Raw genomic sequence first — 21268 nt, 5'->3', positions numbered from 1 at the left:
ATCTAATTTCATGTGAATTAGTCGGAATGTTTGAGAACGGTCTATGGAAATATCCGAAATTTCAATAAGTCTTGCTGATTCGGTTTCTCTGGTTAACACAAGTTGTTTTGTAATCCAAAAACTTGGTTTGAGCGGACTCGTTTTATGAATTGTCCAGATGACTTTTCGGGAGCCTAGTAACTACCTTTCTGGGCTGCAGGGTTCCCATGAACCGTCGGTAGATAGATTAGTCTCAATTTCATCTTTCAGTCAAATCCAGGAACGTACTTTTCAGCATCTAGTAAGAGGGATAATGTTAGGCTGATCATTTATATTAATGATTAGTATTCCCGGTTAGCTTTTCAATCAAAAGACTCGTACTTGGCGAACCCCAGTGAATTGAAGCAATATACCGAGATCCCCATAAGCAGCGAGCTAGATCGCTAGAGATCGACACTCAACCAGGTGCCGCTAGCTTAGTAGCTCGTGGTTCATTGGCCAGGCTCAGATGGCTAGCGGGCCAACTATGTTCGTGCTGTCTTAGCGTTGTTATCAATTCTCTCAATATTCTTGCATCGGGAATCTAATGGTGATACTCTATAGTTTACCTAACAGCATATCTGTTTTCTTCAATAATATATCTTTTTACCGCGAATACTCCGTCCATTTGTCGATGAGTGTACATTGGATTGCTTCCAATTTGTTTCGTCCGTTCATATTCTATGTACAAGATTATGGTCAAACCTTTAGCAGCAACTCACACAGTGGAGAAGGAAATATTATATTTATGTTTTTACCTTTTCATCCCAAAAGCTCCAAGTTTGGAGACATCGGGGAGGTACCTCTCTTCTCACTATATACATATATAGAGGTAAAAGAATTCAAAAGCAGCAGAACGCCTACTTAAAAATTGCGATTCACCCATTAATTCTTCAGGTGTATGACTCTTTTGAGTTCTGCTTTCTAATCAACAGAGCCTATGAGTAAGTTCCACTTCCTACCACAACGCCTCCTCCAACAGCACTTCCTGACTCTCTTCTTGATTCTCGGCAACCATGCGCATATTACATTGTTGGATGACTCAAGCCGTTCTACCAGCGAATTAACTCAAAGAATTTGCGCAGACTTTCTCCTGTTGCCTTTGTGGGCCGATATGCATTAGATTCGCACCTGCATGTACCAATTGTAGATCAACTCCGTTCAGGCGGGGATAGTTCGAAAAATACCTATATTACACATAGAGCCCGCTAGTATTTTGAAATGTGAACCATACATGTTCTAAGAGGGTCAGTAAAGCACTCATTGGTCCGTTATTTAGTAATCAATTATACCGCTGAAGTTCGCCTCAACAACGAACAAGAGCGCAATCGGATTCGCTTTGTTTAAATCTCTCGTTACAAGAAACATGGGTAGGCTGTATTACGCCGTCGCAAAGGGCAATAACCCAGGTGTCTATGAAAGTTGGGATGATTGTTCCCAAGAAGTTCACGGCTATTCTGGGGCCAGATACAAGAAGTTTCTGAGCCTCAGCGAAGCGCAACTGTTCATCAATAACGAGGGTAATGGTTCGGCCAATCGGTCATCAAACAGTCGTGGATCTTCTTCCTCCTATGGTGGCCGGTCTGGATACGTCCGCTACAGTTCTTCGTCTTCCTCTCAAAGAGACCACTCACCTATCTCCAGATCATATAGTAGAGACAATTATAGAGCTGAGCCGAGCTATGAAAGCGCAGCTCTGTATGGAAGCTCAACACTGTATGGAAGTACAACTCTGTATGGCAGACCTAGCCCTCAAGTTACGCTGGCATCAAAGCTGAAGAGGACAAAGCAAATCTATGTGGACGGAGCATGCAGAGGCAACGGAAAAGAATCGATGCCAATGAGTGGATATGGTGTGTGGTTTGGTAAGGACGACGAGTCAAACGCTGCTGTGCCATTAAGTGATGTTGACAATCTCAGAATCACACCTAGCAATCAAAGGGCAGAACTTTACGCCATGAAACATGCTCTTCTGCACGTTTCCAATAATCGTGAGAAATTTAAGGATACCAATATTGAGATCTGCTCTGATTCAAAATACTCCATCAGTTGTATGGAGGAATGGGTTGACAAGTGGAAAGATAACAATTGGAGGAACTCGCAGAACAAGCCAGCCGCCAATCTTGACATAATATTGCCAACTTATGATTTATACAAGAAGCTCAATGCTGAGAATGCTACTCAGATCAAGTTTGTTCATGTGAAGGGCCATCTGGGCATCGATGGAAATGAACAAGCCGACAAACTCGCAAACCTTGGTGCTGACAGAATGACCAAGACCCAACCAAAGGGGCCATGAGTTCATTCTTGCGAGTGATCCTGGAGATATAGGCCTTTTCTTCGTCTAGACCTCAATTATCTGTTAATTTTATGCCTTGGAGCTCCATTCATAGAATTCGATAGAGCTTGTATCTACATGTGTCTTCATCAATTAGCGCAGTCATAGACCCTATGAGAAAGAGTTTATTCTAAAATTTGGGTATCTCGACAGGCATCAATCTTGGACTAGCGTATTTATACTATCTAGCATGCCCCATAGCATAGAAAAATTTGGAAGTTGGTAGTATTTGTGTTGTATCGGCTCACATAAAAGTCATTTTGTAAACAGGAAGCACAATGATTGTGCAATTTTAGCATTCACGAGAGGTACTTGGAACATAACCACAAATCCTTCACCCTTTCGACCTTCCCTGAACAAACCAGAATCCAAAACCGTGCAGAACTATCCGTTTTCCCTCTGTTACTCAGCAAACTACATCAGAGAAAGTAGTATCATCCAAGCAATTGTAGCCAAAGGCCCATTGGGCGAAATTCTTTGGATCTCTCTTGAAAATGAATTATATACAAGGATGAAACATATGGATGCAGGATCAAAATGCATAGATCTGTCCCTTTGGGTGACGAAATCCTGAGGTTTACCATATCCGGTTAGTTTAACCGTGGAAAATTAATGTTCAGAACAAAAAAATAAGTTTGACATGTTGTTTTGAGGATGAGCCACCAAAATTGCTATGAATCCATTTCTGGGTAAACCAGTGCTTCCCGAAAATTAAAGTGGAACAGCTTGACAAGGAAGCCTTGGCTACCCCCAAATTCCGTAGGACATTCATTCAGTTGGATTATAAAATTGATGTATAGTGAGGCATGAATTTGAGGGTATCCTCATCCGTGTCATAGGTCGTCATGACTCGATTTAGTACGACTCGACGATAGGAGTATTGGTGCCAACTACATACGAGCAGGATCTAAATTGATGAAAGACAATTCCCCTAAAACCTACCAATCCCAAAATCTTTACCTAGGCAGAACAATGTGCACTAGCATATGAAATTTCACTTGACTGAGGAATGAAACCGAGAGGTGATGTCAGGTTGCGCTACTACAACCACTCACAATCTCGGCGTAGTATATTTCAAGCTAGTTTATAGTATTTTGGTAATTATTAATCCATACCGTTCTTGGCACTCTTCATTTTTCTATTGAAACTATACAGATACATCAACGTTTCATGGCTCTGAAGGCTCAACGAACATTCTCAAAACCCATACTCAGGGAGATACAAGATTGGATTGAAGCGAGTGCTCTTCATATTTAATGGAGCCTGATTTCTTTTGAATCAGAGGAAAGATGCGTGTATCATATCAAAGTTTATACTCTGAAAGCCTGACCAAACAATTTATCGTAATTTTCATGTGACGATTGAAAGACTATCATTTGGTATGTACCAGCACTCCAAGACTTTTTACCATTTCTAATTGATCTCGTGGGCTTGTCCATCTCTTTTTTGTATGAAATTCGTTGATCTTGGTGAGCATACGGTGAATTGTTGAGAGAGAGGCTGTGAATGCATTTTGGGTATAAATATATCCTAGTATAGATTATAGAGCTATACATGATGGTTGAAGACTCTTTTTTCATCGCTAGCAAGGCTTTTAGATTTCTGAGTCACGATTTGACTTCTCGCAATTTGTCCCTGTTGCGTCAATTACGAAAAATCTTGCCTTTCATCCAAGTAGTCTTGGATGGGAATACACTACTCGTAATTGTACTCAATAGCTTTTAATGTCACTTTCCTTAATTCCGCCAAAGCTCTATTCTAAGATAGAAATCGATACCTACAACAGTATGGAATGGCAATTGGTCCAGGATAGCAGTGGGTATAAGAACATACATTGGAGCATCTGAGAGGATTAGAACTACTGTGTTTAATGGAATATAGAATGAGCCAAGGAGAGGCTGTTGTTGGTTTAAAAAACATCGACTTGAATGAATTTCGAAGACATGTGTCAATGTTCGTGAAAGCTTAGCGATTTCCCTTTTGTTGTATGGAAGTTCACATAGCCCAGTGCTCAATAAAAAAGATCTCATAAAAGACTCATTCGGCGTCAAGGGTTATTTAGAAAAGCTTGATAAAGAGCTGATATGATGAATAAACTAATGAAAAAATGACTCATTTTGACGAATTATATTATGAGAGCATAACTTCAAAAGGTGAATGCTTGAACCCGCAAGCAATACATAGAAGTAATCAAAACTACAGAAAGCAGGTCCTAGTTTCAAGAGGAAACAAAGAATGTTAATCAAAACGCTACAAAAGAAGTCGAAGGTAACCCACTCGCAATGAGTAACCCCGAACCCCGCTTATGAGTTAAATTTCGAAACATGCTATGATTTACCAGATTAGTATCAACGATATCAAGTCTCGTAATAAGAAAAAAGGTGCTTTTATCCTTCATCCAGAACTGCTAATCAGATTCTCCATTCCATCTACCTACATTGCTTTGTGACTATCTTTTGTGTGCCTTGCACACCTAGGGTTGAATTATAGAACGAAAACTCCAATAGACGAGTCCAGAAAGGGACATTTATTTGAGTTTTTCAAATCAAAGATATGGCCCTCCCGAATAACCAACAAGTCGGCCCAACTTGCTTGATGGTATTCTGTTACCCTGCAGTTACCTATGCATGAGAGAACACCATTGTGCAGAAAGTACTTGGGTGGAAGAGACGCTGTGACTAATAATGTCAAAAATCATTCTCTTCAGAGATATTAATACCCCAGTTGAGGTTGCTTTCATACACTTAGCGAATTTTTTTCAATAGTCTATGGATATTTAACTATGTGTTCGTCTGTTGTTCCAATATGTTAGTAGCCATTGTGCAGTCCAATGCGCTTACGGTTCTTGGGTTTGCGGCCATAATGGGTGCAAACTCCAATGTACATGACGAGACTACTCTTAGAATTACCCAATACCCGTCCATTCCAGAAATTAAGGAGAAAATTATGCTATATGTCGTTTCAGGGATTGCAGTTGAGCGATATTTCTGGATCCATCTTAATTAGAGAGGGGTATAAGTATCAAACAATCTCCCACCATATTCTTTATTGATTTATCAAACCATCAATACAATGTCCACCGAAAAAGTCTCTTTCTTGCTTAACTGGCAACCAACCCCTTACCACGCCCCAATCTACCTTGCTCAGCAAAAGGGCTACTTCAAGGAACAAGGTGTCGAAATCTCCATCTTGGAGCCATCCAACCCTTCCGATGTTACCGAGTTGATCGGTTCAGGTAAGGCTGATATGGGTCTTAAGGCTATGGTCCACACTCTTGCTGCCAAGGCTCGTGGCTTCCCAGTCACTTCTGTTGGCTCCTTGTTGGACGAGCCATTCACCGGTGTGTTGTACTTGGAGGGTAGCGGAATCACTTCCGACTTCACCTCTTTGAAGGGTAAGAGAATTGGTTACGTTGGTGAGTTTGGAAAAATCCAAATTGACGAATTGACCAAGCACTACGGTATGACCCCATCTGACTACACTGCTGTCAGATGCGGTATGAACGTTGCCAAGTATATTATTGAGGGTAAGATTGATGCTGGTGTTGGTATCGAATGTATCCAACAAGTCGAGTTGGAGGAATACTTGAAGGAGAAGGGCAGACCAGCCACCGACGCCAAGATGCTCAGAATCGACAAATTGGCTGAGTTGGGCTGCTGCTGCTTCTGCACCATTCTTTACATTGTCAACGACACCTTTTTGGCCGAGAACCCAGAGAAGGTTAGAAAGATCATGACCGCCCTCAAGAAGGCTACCGACTACATGCTCGCTAACCCTAAGGAAGCTTGGGCCGAGTACTCCGACTTCAAGCCTCAAATGACTTCTACCTTGAACACCAAGATGTTCTCCAGATGTTTTGCTTACTTCTCTGACTCCTTGTTCAACGTCCACAGAGACTGGAGAAAGGTTAACGCTTACGGTAAGAGATTGGAGATCTTGCCTCAAGACTACAAGCCTAACTACACCAACGAATACCTTTCTTGGGAAGAGCCTACTGAAGTTGCTGACCCACTTGAGGCTCAAAGACTTATTGGCGAGCTTCAAGAAGAGTGCAGAGCTTGCGGCGGTGGCTACAGAAGATTGGATGTGTCGCAAATCAAGGCCTAAATCAACCATCAGGTGATAGTCTGGAATTTTAACGCTTAGTTGATAAACATGATCCTCAATAATATCTGAGTGTAGTTTAAATGCCCAGCACGAGATCTTTGTTCAAGTGCTCAAGCGAGATAATATTAAGGGCAAGTGTAAGCACTAAATCAGTAGCATGGAGTTCGAGTACAGGAATTGCATAATGCATTATCAAAGCCCCAAGCTTATTCAATGTGTGAACTACGCCTTCAGTATGTGGATTACACGGGAAACACAAATTCAAGAAGTGATTGATGTACGTATTGCTAGGAGAGTGAGTGATTGCGCATCAGATATATAAACTGACCCTACGAGTATTCACTCTTAAACGGTTCTACTCTGCTAAATTGCGGGAAGCACCGAGGCAAAAAGAGGGAGAATAAGCCCTGGTCTTAAATGAAAAACAAAAATGACCAAGAAACGCCCTCAAAGACCTGGTTAACCTGGGCATTTAAGCCGAGACGACCGGCGGACATCTAAGATTAAAACCTTACGCCTTATTAGGCGCAGGAGAAACTAAGAGCACAGGAAGACCCAATCCGCCGCCATACATAACAATCACTGAACAAGTTGGATAAGGCGTCGTCGGGCTTCATCCATGTTGTTCCAAATAGAATGAACCTGAAACACGTATCTGCAGGACAAACATACAGGATGTTTGGCGCCGTGCTGTGTTAAACTGTTGTTGTCTGAGCGCGAGTCCAAGAGCCGTCTGTCGGAAAAAATCGGGCAATCAATAAATCGAGAAATCAGTAAAAAAATCAATAAGTAAATCGAGATAACAAGCGAGAGATAAATCGAGAATGATATAAGTCGAGATGGAAAACCGAAGATTAAATTACACTTTGTGAGTGTTAGGGCGATCATTCATGTCTAATGATCTGTTTAATCGGTTATTACTTTGGTTAGAAAACCTGTATTAGTTGTTGTATTCAATCGGGCGTGACTAGCCCTCTTTATCTCCCGAGCTCAGAGGCGAAGAAGGCCTCGGACGAACCCGAGGCCATCTAAGGCTCACCGTCGGATCAACCGCGGGCTATCCAGCTGTCAAGCATCGGATCACTTTTTAGGTGATTGAGTGAGTGAGTGAGTGATTGTACATTAGATATATACTATTCCTACGAGTCATCACTCTTAACGGTTCTACCTGGCTAACTTGCGGGGAGCACCGGGGCAAAAAGAGGGAGAAAAAGGCGTGGTCTTCGATGAAAAACACAGAGGATCCATGAAAAACAAAAATGACCGCGAAAACGCCCTCAAAGACCTGGTTAACCTGGGCATAGAGCCAATACGACCGACGGACCTCTAAGATTAAAACCTTACGCTGTTTTTGGCGCAGGAGAAACTACGAGCACAGGAAGACCTGATCCGCCATCTATGTAAAAATACTGAGCAAAACGGACTGGACCTTGTCGGGATCCTATTCGAGATGTTCGAGAAAGACTAACCTGAAACACGTATCTGCAGGACAAGCATCCAGGATGTTTGGCGCCGTGCTGTATTAAACTGTCGTTGCCTGAGTGCGTGGAAAGGTTAATCTGTGGACGGGCAATCAATCGAGAAGTAAATCGGGCAATAAATCAATCAATAGATCGAGAAATCGAGAAATCAATAAGTAAATCGAGAGAACGGGAAATCAAGCGAGCAATAAATCGAGATGTAGATCGAAGTTATGTTACACTTTGTGGGGGGTCCGAAACCGTACCTTGCACGCTATGTAAAAAGAATCAATAATCGAGAAATCAGTAAGCAGGGATGTAAATCTGTAAGTAAATAATTCAAGTCGAAAATTTGTTCATTTCTGTTAATGACTAAATTCGTCGAGAGTCGCGAAGTATCAGAAACAGACGATGAACACGAAAATAAATTCAGGAAAGAAAAATCATCAAGATGAAAATCAAGTGGAATACAAGATCAACTCTTGAAATAGAACAAAAGAAATATTCGGGAGACGAATCTCGAACGAGACATTTCAATATCAAAAACACATGGAGCAAGGGCTCCACCAAAATAACATCCAAGAAAGGATCTTAGAAAATCAGGCGAAATTCTCGGAGAAATCACTCTCAAACGAAGAATTTTCACCGAAAGTAAAGCACATGAAGCTAAGTTCATTAAAATTCAAAAGCAGGTCAAAGATCATCCGGAGCCAAAAGTGGAATTCTGGCGAGAAAGAGATTCTCGGAGAAACCACTCTCAAACGGAGAATCCTCAACGAAAATAAGAACACATGAAACTAGGTTCACAAGATTCAAAAGCAAATCAAAGATATTCCGAACCAAAGATGAATTTCGGTGAATTTTTTTTTTTAGTAAAGTGCATTCAAGCTATATACGTATACGAACGGGGAAAGCTGTTAGGCATAAAACCCCTCGTGTGTAGTGATTGGTGTACGGATCTCTTTTTGAGTGAGTGAGTGATTGTACATTAGATATATACTGATCCTACGAGTCATCACTCTTAACGGTTCTACCTGGCTAACTTGCGGGGAGCACCGGGGCAAAAAGAGGGAGAAAAAGGCGTGGTCTTCGATGAAAAACACAGAGGATCCATGAAAAACAAAAATGACCGCGAAAACGCCCTCAAAGACCTGGTTAACCTGGGCATAGAGCCAACACGACCGACGGACCTCTAAGATTAAAACCTTACGCTGTTTTTGGCGCAGGAGAAACTACGAGCACAGGAAGACCTGATCCGCCATCTATGTGAAAATACTGAACAAATTGGACGGGAAGCTGTCGGGATCGCATCCGAGATGTTCGAAAAAGACTAACCTGAAACACGTATCTGCAGGACAAGCATACAGGATGTTTGGCGCCGTGCTGTATTAAACTGTCGTTGCCTGAGTGCGAGTTCAGGTTAATCTGTGGACGGGCAATAAGTCAAACAATAAGTCGGGCAATAAGTCAATCAATATATCGAGAAATCGGGAAGTCAATAAGTAAATCGAGAAAACAGTAGATCAAGCAAGCGAGAAAACGAGCATCTGATTACATTTTGTGGGGGGTCCGAAACCGTACCTTGCACTCGATGTAATTTAATCAATAATCGATAAATCAATCAGAATGAGTGTAAATCTGCAGGTAAATAATCAAGTCGAAAATTTGTTCATTTCTGTTAATGACTAAATTCGTCGAGAGTCGCGAAGTATCAGAAACAGACGATGAGCATGAAAATAAATTCAGGAAACAAAAATCATCAAGAAGACAATCAAGTGGAGTGCAAGATCAAATCTTGAAATAAAAAAAACATAAGAAATATTCGGGAGACGAATCGCAACGAATATTCCAAATTGAAACACAGTGAGCAAAAGTTCAACCAAAATAATAACCACGAGGGAATCTTGGAAAATATCGAGAATTCTCGGAGAAATCACTCTCAAACGGAGAACTTTCAATTGATGTAAAACACATGAAGCTAAGTTCATTAAATTTCAAATGCAAGGCAGAGTGCATCCGGAACCAAGAGGGAATCTTGGAAAATATCGAGAATTCTCGGAGAGATCACTCTCAAACGGAGAATCCATAAAATTAAAACACATGGAACAAAGTTCCAAAAGATAAACAAGTCAGGGTTAAACCCAGAGTGGATCGTGATGAAGATGAAATTTTTTTTTTAGTAAAGTGCATTCAAGCTATATACGTATACGAATGGGGAAAGCTGTTAGGCATAAAACCCCTCGTGTGTAGTTACCTTTGAGACGCCGGCGAAGCACGCCCACGGCCCACAGTCCACGAACCTCCGAACAGTTTCCCACTGCCCAGCGCCCGCACCGCACCACCCCAAGCACACCCCCCAGACCTCGTCCCCGGCAGCACCTCCACCCACCCTAGCCCCCTACCCAGGCCCAGTCTGTTCCGTGCCGCCCCTATTCCAAACACCATCTGTGTTTTCTCATCTCATCCTCATCTTCCTCTTCTTCCCCTTCCACTTCTACTCCCACCCCAAAAGAAGTACAGAAAAGAGAATATAGGAAAGTATGGTTTATATATTAATGTGAAACGGTCTATACCGGACGTTGTTTCAGGTTGTCGCCACATGAATCTAAGAATAGTCTTACATTACAGGCCATATATTTATCGTTTTGTTTTCTAGATTATCAATTATATTATGCTGTCGTATTTTATGTTATTTTCATGTTCATTCTATTGTTTCATTTCACGTTTCACATCATTTAGTGTTTTGACCATGACCCCGTTTTCCATCATCTCTACTCGTTCTATATCTCCAATTTCACAACAATCACATCCTATTTCCAGGTCAACTATTCCAATGAAAATGTTTTTACATCGATTTTATCGTTTTGGTGTAGTTTCGCTAGGGGGTTATTCTACTGAATAAGCGGCACTGCATATAACACATCTGAGAGTGAGTGAGACCGTCGGTGTTCACTGGTTGGTGTCCCAATTCCATTCTCCATTTTTTCCGCACCGGGTCTCCAAATTATATGATATCTTTTTCCCGCGCCGGGTCTCCAAATTTTATGATATTTAATATTTCCCGCGCCGAGTCCCCATTTGGCATGAAGTTTTTTTGTAGTTGTATCCATATGCTCTATATGAGATCGCCCACCATGATCTGACACAGCACCCAGTAGACATGCAACACTTGACATACTCTCACAGACATCACAATCTTCAAGAATAATTTTTGATTCTTTCAAACACCTTCAAGTTTTATTAAAGTATATCTATATATTTATATGTATTTGCACCCACATCATCATATACATCGATCAATCAACGACCACAAGTAACATAGACAATCCAGAACTAGACGTTGTCCATTTTAGGCGACGCTTTCAGGTGCGAGGTCCCAGGTCCCAGGTCTTAGGCTCTTAGGTTCTTAGGTCTATTTTTTTTTAAAAAACCCTCTTTCATGTTTTACCCTGTGCCACTTGTCAGACGTATACAATTATACAAATTATATTGATTTATATATTTTATGTTCATTAATTACAATGAAAGTATTTTCTTTCCCATATTATGACATTTTGGTGCTTTTGCGTAGGCCTATTTCTACTGAATAAGCGGCACTGCATATAGTCACGCCATACTATGACCGTTACCATCACCATATGGTCTCAATCTGCTTACTTTTGTATGATACTCCACCTATTTTGTTTCTCAACAATATCATATTATATTTTCTGTTGCTTCAGAGTTACTTTTAAAGTGATGAAGGTCCTGGGCGTGCTTCTTTACTGCCATACACTGTTACATCACATACAGCCACAACCCTCCATAAATGTTCAACTATTTTACTCGTAATTTGTTCAAGTATATCATTAGCCAGTTTTCAAGTAATAAAATTATACTTTTTATCGTTTTGCGTCCAGCGTGATTGACCTGATACAGCGGCACTGCATATAGTCACGCCATAGTTAACCACTGGCGCTTAACACTTAGCACGTCGTCCCCATGTTTCTTATGCCTATTTCACAATTTATGATTTAAATTATTCTCTTTTGTTTATTGAAGTGTTTTAGTGATGATTTACTTCTGGTGGTGATTCATTCTTGTCGTTATTCGTTCTGTTCGTGGTTCTATATGGTCGTATCGCCGCCACCGCCACACCCCTCCATAAATATACAACTTTTTTAGTTGTTGTTTGTTCAGTTTTATTATTAGACAGTTTTCAAGTAATAATATTATAGTTTTTTTCTTTTTGCGTCCAGCGTGATTGACCTGATACAGCAGTACTGCATATAGTTACGCCATAGTTAACACATTGTGGCACTTCGTTAACACATTGTCGGGCTGTTACTGGCACCTTGTTTCACCATGTTCATGATATTTTGGCGAGTCTCCAATTTATTTTATTGTTATTCATTGATGTTCTTCATGTTGAAGTCTTTTTTCGGTCGTCTTTCGTTATTGTTGTGTTTTTTTAGGTGATTGGTGTACGGAGTGAGTGAGTGAGTGATTGTGCATTAGATATATACTGATCCTACGAGTCATCACTCTTAACGGTTCTACCTGGCTAACTTGCGGGGAGCACCGGGGCAAAAAGAGGGAGAAAGAGCCTTGGTCTTCGATGAAAAACACAGAGGATCCATGCAAAACAAAAGTGACCGCGAAAACGCCCTCAAAGACCTGGTTAACCTGGGCATAGAGCCAACACGACCGACGGACCTCTAAGATTAAAACCTTACGCTGTTTTTGGCGCAGGAGAAACTACGAGCACAGGAAGACCTGATCCGCCATCTATGTAAAAATACTGAACACATCGGACGGGAAGCTGTCGGGATCGCATCCGAGATGTTCGAGAAAGACTAACCTGAAACACGTATCTGCAGGACAAGCATACAGGATGTTTGGCGCCGTGCTGTATTAAACTGTCGTTGTCTGAGTAAGTGTTAAGGTTAATCTGTGAACGGGCAATCAATCGGGAAGTCGAGAAATCAAACTGTAAATCGGGCAATAAGTCAAGAAATCGGGAAATCAATAAGTAAATCGAGAGGGCAGGAAATCAAGCAAGCGATAAAGCGAGCATCTAATTACATGTTGTGGGGGGGGGTCCGAAACCGTACCTTGTACGCGATGTAATTTGATCAAAAATCGATAGATCAATCAGAATGAATGTAAATCTGCAGGTAAATAAATCAAGTCGAAAATTTGTTCATTTCTGTTAATGACTAAATTCGTCGAAATTCGCGAAGTATCAGAAACAGGAGTGAACATGAAAATAAATTCAAGGATGAAAAATCATCAAGATGTAAGTCAAGTGGAATACAAGATCAACTCTTGAAATAGAACAAAAGAAATATTCGGGAGACGAATCTCGAACGAGACATTTCAATATCAAAAACACATGGAGCAAGGGCTCCACCAAAATAACATCCAAGAAAGGATCTTAGAAAATCAGGCGAAATTCTCGGAGAAATCACTCTCAAACGAAGAATTTTCACCGAAAGTAAAGCACATGAAGCTAAGTTCATTAAAATTCAAAAGCAGGTCAAAGATCATCCGGAGCCAAAAGTGGAATTCTGGCGAGAAAGAGATTCTCGGAGAAACCACTCTCAAACGGAGAATCCTCAACGAAAATAAGAACACATGAAACTAGGTTCACAAGATTCAAAAGCCAATCAAAGATATTCCGAACCAAAGATGAATTTCGGTGAAAAAGACAATCTTTGAGAAACCACTCGCAAACGGAAAATCTTCAAAATTGTAGCCTATGAGACTAGGTTCACAAAAGATACAAACAGATCCGGGGTGGACCAAGGGTGGATCGTGATGAAGATGAAATTCTCATTTAGGCGACGCTTTCAGGTGCGAGGTCCTAGGTTCCAGGCTCTTAGGTTCATTTATATATGTTATAATATAAATTTCTAATTTCCTGAGCAATTTGCCATTGAGAACTTCAAAATCAAAGAGATCGATTTCATTTAAAATAGCAACACTGTGAGAACGATGTCTCAACCAGACACTTTAACGCGAGTGTCATAAACAAGAAAACAGAATCAACGCATGCTATTCGAAGATTTAATATCGAAAATGTGTGAGACGACTAGGACCACGGCCAATGGAGCTAGAGGTGTTCTCGATAAAATGTATCAAAGTAGAATCAACAATCATCAATACTGCTTACAGTAGAGTGATTCGTAGTATCGAAGAAGTGACCGAAGTTCAAGATCACTTATCGCTTGAGCATGATTAGGAACGCGTGCTTTAAGAAGACGACGCATGTATGAACAGAACTTATCCTGTGGTTGACCGCAGACACCGACCAACTTTGAGATTTCGGGAAGACCCCGAAGTCCCGCGTATTGCCACACCTGACAAGCTATACGGCATTGAAAGAAGGTGTGATGGAGGGTTTTGATGTCGCGACCACAGAGTAGACAATTCTTTGCTTGGGAAATTGCCCGCATGTCATTTCCGTTGTGGAACATATGAAGGTAGTCATATGGTTTATCGTGGACATGAAGCTGTTTGCTCATTTGTTTCCAGAATTTTGGAAGACGTTTTCTATCAGAAGGACGAAGTATCTCGTCAAGAGTTCTCAGTAATCGATCAGTCTGCGGAGACTTCTTACTCACCGAGTGAAATATCTCCGGATCATAATTAAAGAGGTCTCCCAGGTACGGCTCCACCAACTTTTCAAAATCTTGGTTAGCGGGTTGATAAGGTTCGATTGGATCCCCTTGTTTCATACCAGTCAATTCAACCCACGCCTTAATGCATGCCCACATCAGTTTTGAAAATTCCTTTTGGAGTGATTTGTCGAGGAGATGGTAGGTGTGAGTCGGTCTAACGTACGTCCGTCCGAGAAGAAACTCATACCATGGGATGGTCAAATCGGAATCACTGATCATTTCTCTGTAACGGATTGCCCATGTTGCCCAGTGTTGTATCGTTAGGCGAAAGAGGCGATGATGCCATTCTTTTCCGAAGATTGCTTCATGAACCACTTGAGCTCTTCTACCGAGAAGTTGTCGATCAAGTAGAAGTACACCATAACCACCGAGTTCATTTCTGGTGAAGATTGTTTCTTGACCGATGCCGTAGAACAACTTCCGACCGATTTCATTCGTGAAGTGGGAAATGTCCCATTGATGCATTGGTGAGTGGATATCTCGATAGTAGAGCTTTGAGAGAAGGAAGGTGTTTACAGCTTTTCCGAGACGAGATGGCAGTAGTTCGTCTTTTCCATGAATGATTCCAAGTAAGTTTCGACATTCTTTCTTCCAATCAAGCGGACCGATTGTAACCCCAAGATATTTCATATTTGACAGTTCAGCAACTGTGTTTACTGGAAAGTCTAGATATGGGCATCGATCGGGATGATCTTCATCAATGACCAAGACCAGACTTTTATCCTTATTAACTTTGCAGCCAGAGTGATAGGAAAAAGCTTCAAGGCATTCTTTTACAACAGGACGATCTTCATCACTCATGAAGACTATAAGGTCGTCAGCAAAAGCCATTACCTTGATCGGAGTAGGGTCAAAACTGTGTCGACCAGTAAGACACATTCCTTTAATCTTTGAAAGGTTTCGGAGTAATTGTTCCATTCCGAGGATAAATAAGAACGGAGAGAATGGGTTTCCTTGCATTGTACCTCTTCTCATTGGAAAGCGTGGACCCTTTACATTATTGATGTAGACTTGAGCGTGTTGCGCTCGGAGAATAGTCATAATGGCTGTACGAAGGCGAGGGGGGATATCTGTCTTTTCCAAACATTTTCCAATGTACTTTTGATTAATCAGGTCAAAGGCTTTTTGGAAGTCAATGACCGCTGCAGCAAGGTCAGGGTCCTGTAATCTGACTTCAGGCCAAGCCCATGCTCTCGTTGGTCCAAGGTCAAGATCTTTTCTGCACCATAGATGGAGTACTGATTGGAACAGGAGAATGTTGTTATGGATGTGACGATCTTTGATAAAGCCTGTTTGATAAGGGCCAATTAGTTGATCAGCCACCAGTAATAATCGTTCATTAATTGCTTGGCAGATTAGACGGAGACTTGTGTTGATGAGGGCGATTGGTCTAAAATTCTTTATCTCGTTTGAGTTTGGGACTTTTGGTATCATTGTAAGGAGGATTGTTGTCATGGAATTGGGAATGATCCCTTCCATTAAACCATTTGCTGTTTTGGTGAGCATTTCTCCATACATGTCCCAAGTTGCTTTCCAGAATTTATAAGTAAGACCATCTTCACCAGGAGCTGAATCTGATTTAGTCTGGAGACATGAGTAGAGCTCATCTTGAGTGAATGGGCGATCTAGTCGAAAAGCATCTTCTGCTTCAATGGCGGGAAGGTCAAGATATTCCGATTCAGGAGGATCTCCCAAGTCTTCATATTGCTTGCTCCAAAAGGTCGTTGCCATATCAATAATACTATCTGTATTATCAGCAACACTGTCCCCATCTTTCAACTCAAGAATCACTCTTTTCCTCAGAATCATCCCCTTCATCATCAACTTTATCTGACATGTTTCCAGTCTCTTTACCACATATGATATCCTTTGCATCTTCTTCCGACAGTCATACACCATGTTATCGAAGTCAGTATACCTCTCAAACTTACGAAGTGTACTTTGAGTGAGAAGTTCATTTGGAGTAATGAAGCGAGGTTGTCCCACTCTAACCGCACTCTTCTTATCGATCATAAGAGATGTGCATACGGTTACATGAGTAGATGTCAAATCATTCTTTCGTTCGTAGTACCGATAAATGTGTGACTTAAGACTTTGATCCACATATATCCGATCAAGACGTCTAGATACCCCATGAGAAGTATTAGTTCCATGACGAAGGAACTCATTGAGATACCGCATTGTATCAACAAGACCATAATGACAGATAAGTTCACCTAGAAGAGACCTGGATTCTCTCTCCAGGGGATTGGGACTAGGGGTACCAGCAAGTACATCAAAATATGGATCTTGAATGTTATTGAAGTCCCCTCCGATCACAATCCGAGCAGTTCCTTGAGACAAGTGCCATTGGATTGCTCGAGAGAGAGCCCTAATTATATTTTCTTGTTCGACATAGCGACAACACGGCATATAGACAGAAACAAGGAGCATCTCTCCTAGGTCTGTCATCACCGTCATCGAAGCCACCAGTCGAGCAGTCACTTCATCCAACTCTAAACTGTCAATTTCCACCTCTATCACAGCAGAATTTCTCACCATTACCACCGCTCCTCCTCTTCCAGCCATAGACCATCCCCGAGGGACGGCCGTCTTCCCACCTCCAGCAACAACAATATATCATGGTCCATTAGTTTAGACCATAGTTTCGCACGTTGGACGTTCTTCAGCAAGATCGTCAACAAGTTTTCTCTTGGCACTCCTCGGGGCAAGTGCGAATTGTACCCCTTGAGCGCCTCCGGAGAACTAATCTTGTTCCAGAGACAGACTTTCTGTCTCTGAGATTGAGTCACTTTCGCAGTTGACGATTTCACTTGTATCTGGGTTAAGTCTGGAGGAGCGTCTAGGTTGAATACGTTGAGTTCCACCGCGGGTATATCTGTTGCCTTGACTTTGGCTTTCAATTCGAGTTTCAGTTTGAGTTGGACTTCTTTGACTTCTTTGACGACTCTGAGGGGAGCCTTCAGGAGTGGCAGGAACCTCAAGTACCTCCAAAGGTCTCTTCTCCTTCCGACACATCTTCGACATGTGTCCAATGGTATTACATTTATGACATCTAATTTTTGGACAAGTTGAAGTACGATGGCCAAGTCGATGACAATAGTTACATGTCAAACCCGGCACCGCCACAATCATGGTCGACTTTCCGTAAAGGGTGTAGAAGGCCGGCCGTGGAAGCGTATCATTCTCAAGCGTCATGAAGCCAAAGAGTGAACCTGTCCAGGCCTCTTTGTCCGTCAGCAGGAGCCCTTCCGACACCAGATAGCTCTGGCTTGGAAGGCCGAAGAGGTGCCACTTTAACTGTTCCTCTGGGTCGAGCGGCAGACCCAAGGGATAAATGAATTCGAAAGGGAAGCGGTCGTGGCCTTGTTTAGTGATCGTCACCTGAATGCCATCCACCACCACATCCGTAAGACATTGTTTGTATGTTTTCTGAAGCTCGCGAAGACTGGTTTCCGGATCCTCTTTCTTTTCCAAGTAGTCAAGAACAGGGTGGAGCAAATCTTTCTCGGGCGTGAACGTAGGGTACATCATTACCACGGCGCTGTTCCTCTCGCGCACGATACCCTTCGAGAACAACACACTACGGATCAGCTGTTCGTACAACTGGTTGATCCACTTGTGATCCTCCCGCGAAGGACGCTTTTCCGCAAGAATCGCATCCAAAATAGCGTCTGCCCTTGCGACATCATAGTTCTTCAATTTCTCGCCCATGGCTTTGAAACCCTGCTCGACCCGCTTCATATCCCTACCCTTGACCAAAAGCGTGGCATGGGTTTGGAGATCTGCGGTTCGATGGACAATATACGCACGAAGCTGCAGAACAGGGAACCGTTTAAGAAGTTCCACATGGGACCTCCACGAGGCCTCAGGAAAGTTCCTAAAGTAGTAGCCCAAGTTGACTTCCAAGTGGTAGTCTTCACACAACCCGTCTTCGTCAATATACTTTTCGTATCTGACATGAGAGTTTGGCGAGAGAAAATCGAGAAAGAGCGCCCGATAGTAATAAACGACTCTCTTTCCAAGGATGAGGCCCATGAACGGAAACCGACTTCGGGCTTCCTCCAACGTGATCTCCCTAACTGTATCTGGATTTTTCGGATCAAACCTCATATAGTATATAGATATACTTTTTTATTTTATGGATATGTGGATCTTTTATATTTTATTTAAGTGGCCGTACAGCTCATGCAAGTCTCCATTCTGCAGAACCAGATCTACAGTAAATTACAGAAAAAAAGGAAAAGCAAAACGAGCAGGAATTTTCAAATAGCGGTTGGACCATGTTTTGGGTAGCTCATTTTCCGGAGTATCTATCTGCAGAAGTCGCAGAAAATTTAGAGCCCTGCCCAATGTGTTTTGGAAGAAATACAACCGTGCAAGACGGGTGAAAATTTGCACATCGGATCGTCCAATGCCAGCAGAAGCCAAGGCGAGAGCGATGAGCGATCAGGTCATGCGGGAGAGTCAGTTGTCTAAGTGGTCCAAAGTGCTGAAGAGTGATGTGAATGGAAGTAGTTATGTATGGGTGGTCTGATTGGGTATGTAGTCTACTACATGACAGCGGGAAGAATGGCAGAGAAGTTGAAGGGCACTTTTGGATATGGTCTATTGTATGTTCATTAAGAAATTGTAATACTTTTCTTTTGTTATTTTTCGTTGTTGGTCATTTTGGCTGTAGTTCTGAAGCTATCTGTAGAAGAAGAAGACAACTGGAGCAAGAAGTAAGTTTTGAAGGGGAAAACGATGGAGATAGAACTTTGTATGTTCATAAAGGAAATACAGTTTTATTCTTTTGATAGTTTTCATTATTGGTCACTTTGGGTTGGTATTGAGTTGTGATACCACCCAACAAGACAACTTAAACAGGAAGAATGGCAGTTGACGAGAGGAAAACATTTGGATATGGTCTATTGTATGTTCATTAAGAAATTAAAGTTTTCTTCTCTTGATATTTTTCATTATTGGTCACTTTGAGTGTGACTCCTGAAGGTACCGTAGATATATCACCACAGTGTACAACAAGAAGACCCTCTAATGTTGGAGTGAGTATGTTAGACACTTTAATGGATATATATAGTGTTATTTTTTGATGTTGTTATCTTTTCGTTCGTTCGTTTTTGTTTTTGGTGACTTTGGCTGGGGATACTACAGTTATCTATACTAGTCACAACAAGAAGACACTTGAAGGTTGCAGTGAGGATGTTAAACACTTTGATGGATATATATGGTGTTGTGTTTTGATGTTGTTATCTTTTTGTTTGTTCCATTTTGTTTTTGGTGACTTTGGGTGTGGACATCAGAGTAATGCTACAGGTTCCAACAAAAGGACACTTAAAGTCAGTAGTGAGTATGTTAAGCACTTCAGTGGGTATATACAATGTTCTTCTTTGACCTTGTAACGTTTGATTTTGTTATTTTCTGATATTCGTCTGTTTTGGTATTGTGTTGTAGGTATGACAGGTAGTCACAACAAGAAGACCTTTGGATGTTGCAGTGAGTATTTTAAAGTATTCAGTGGAGTCATCCATTACTATTGATCGATATTGTCTTCTTTAGTTTTGTTTTTGTTTGACTTTTGGTGTGATTGTTGGAGTAGTAATGGTACAGTGCTACAGTCAACGACAGAAGACATTCAGATGTTGCAGTCAGTATGTTAGACACTTCTATGTATATGTATGTTGTTATATTTTGACGTTATGATCTTTTTTGTTGATACTTTTTGATATTCGTCTCTTTTCGTATGGTGTTGAGGGTATGGTAGCTACAGTCAACGACAAGAAGACATTCAAGTGTTGTGGGAGTATGTTAGACACTGCTATGGTTATATATGGTGTTATTAGTTGGTGTGAGCTTCTTTTTTATTGTTGTTTTTTGTTTTTCGTCTATTTTGGTTAGGTATACTGCTACAGCCACCAACAAAAAGACATTCGAGTGTTGTAAGTATATGTTAAGCACTTCTGTGGATATATATGGTGTGTTAAGTCGGTGTGGTTGTGTTTTTGATTGTTAGTTTCTGTTTTTTGTCTCTTTTGGTTCAGTGTACTGCCACAACCAACGACAAAAAGACAATTGAACGTTGTGGCGAGTATTTTGAACACTTCAGTGGGTATATGCTATCAGTTGTTGATCTTGTTGTTTTTGATTTCGTTATTTTTCATTTTTGGTCTCTTTGGGTTATGGTATTGAAGATGTAGCCTCACAGTCCACCACAAAAAGACGTTTGAACATATTGGTGAGTATTCTAAACAATTTTATGGGTATATATACTGTTATTCATTGTTCTTGTTGTCTTAGATTTCCTTAGATTTCATTTTTGGTCACTTTGTGTATTGTAATCATACAACAACACAAGCAAAGGAGGATGGAAAAGATATTAACGAAAAGTAAAAGTTGGAGTCGGTTATTTTGACGTTCATTACTGGATTCACGTTTTTACATTTCGTTAAGTTTTTGATTTGGGCGATTTCGTTGTGTTTTGTATCTTTCCGGCAACAACGACAAGAATGAAGGTGAAGGTGGATTGGGTGAGAAAAAAATGTTGTCTCTGTGATTCAGTAGGTCTCAATTAATGGTATCAGTGTTTGGATTATTTTATTTTTGTTTTTTTGATTTTCGGTTTTGGTTGGATATTGGTGATTTTGAGTATTACCACGAACAGTAGTCAGAGTCCAGAGTGAAAT

At 41.3% G+C, this 21268-nt stretch overlaps 3 protein-coding genes across 3 annotated transcripts; 2 read left to right on the top strand and 1 right to left on the bottom strand.

The window, feature by feature from the left end:
• Positions 1-1384: 1384 nt before the first annotated feature.
• On the top strand, positions 1385-2317 carry PUMCH_000007 (uncharacterized protein; the record flags this gene model as incomplete). Its single annotated transcript, XM_063019112.1, has 1 exon — positions 1385-2317. One exon carries the CDS (start codon positions 1385-1387, stop codon positions 2315-2317), a length of 933 nt encoding a protein of 310 aa, XP_062875182.1.
• Positions 2318-5428: 3111 nt separating this feature from the next.
• PUMCH_000006 (uncharacterized protein) lies at positions 5429-6463 on the top strand (the record flags this gene model as incomplete). Its single annotated transcript, XM_063019111.1, has 1 exon — positions 5429-6463. One exon carries the CDS (start codon positions 5429-5431, stop codon positions 6461-6463), a length of 1035 nt encoding a protein of 344 aa, XP_062875181.1.
• A 7600-nt stretch (positions 6464-14063) lies between these two features.
• On the bottom strand, positions 14064-17153 carry PUMCH_000005 (uncharacterized protein; the record flags this gene model as incomplete). Its single annotated transcript, XM_063019110.1, has 1 exon — positions 14064-17153. One exon carries the CDS (start codon positions 17151-17153, stop codon positions 14064-14066), a length of 3090 nt encoding a protein of 1029 aa, XP_062875180.1.
• Positions 17154-21268: the final 4115 nt, after the last annotated feature.

Source organism: Australozyma saopauloensis, chromosome 1 (assembly GCF_035610405.1).
Source record: "Australozyma saopauloensis chromosome 1, complete sequence".
Classification (NCBI taxonomy): domain Eukaryota; kingdom Fungi; phylum Ascomycota; class Pichiomycetes; order Serinales; family Metschnikowiaceae; genus Australozyma; species Australozyma saopauloensis.
The sequence above is the reverse complement of the archived record's forward strand: the minus strand, read 5'-3'. Positions and strand labels throughout refer to the sequence as shown.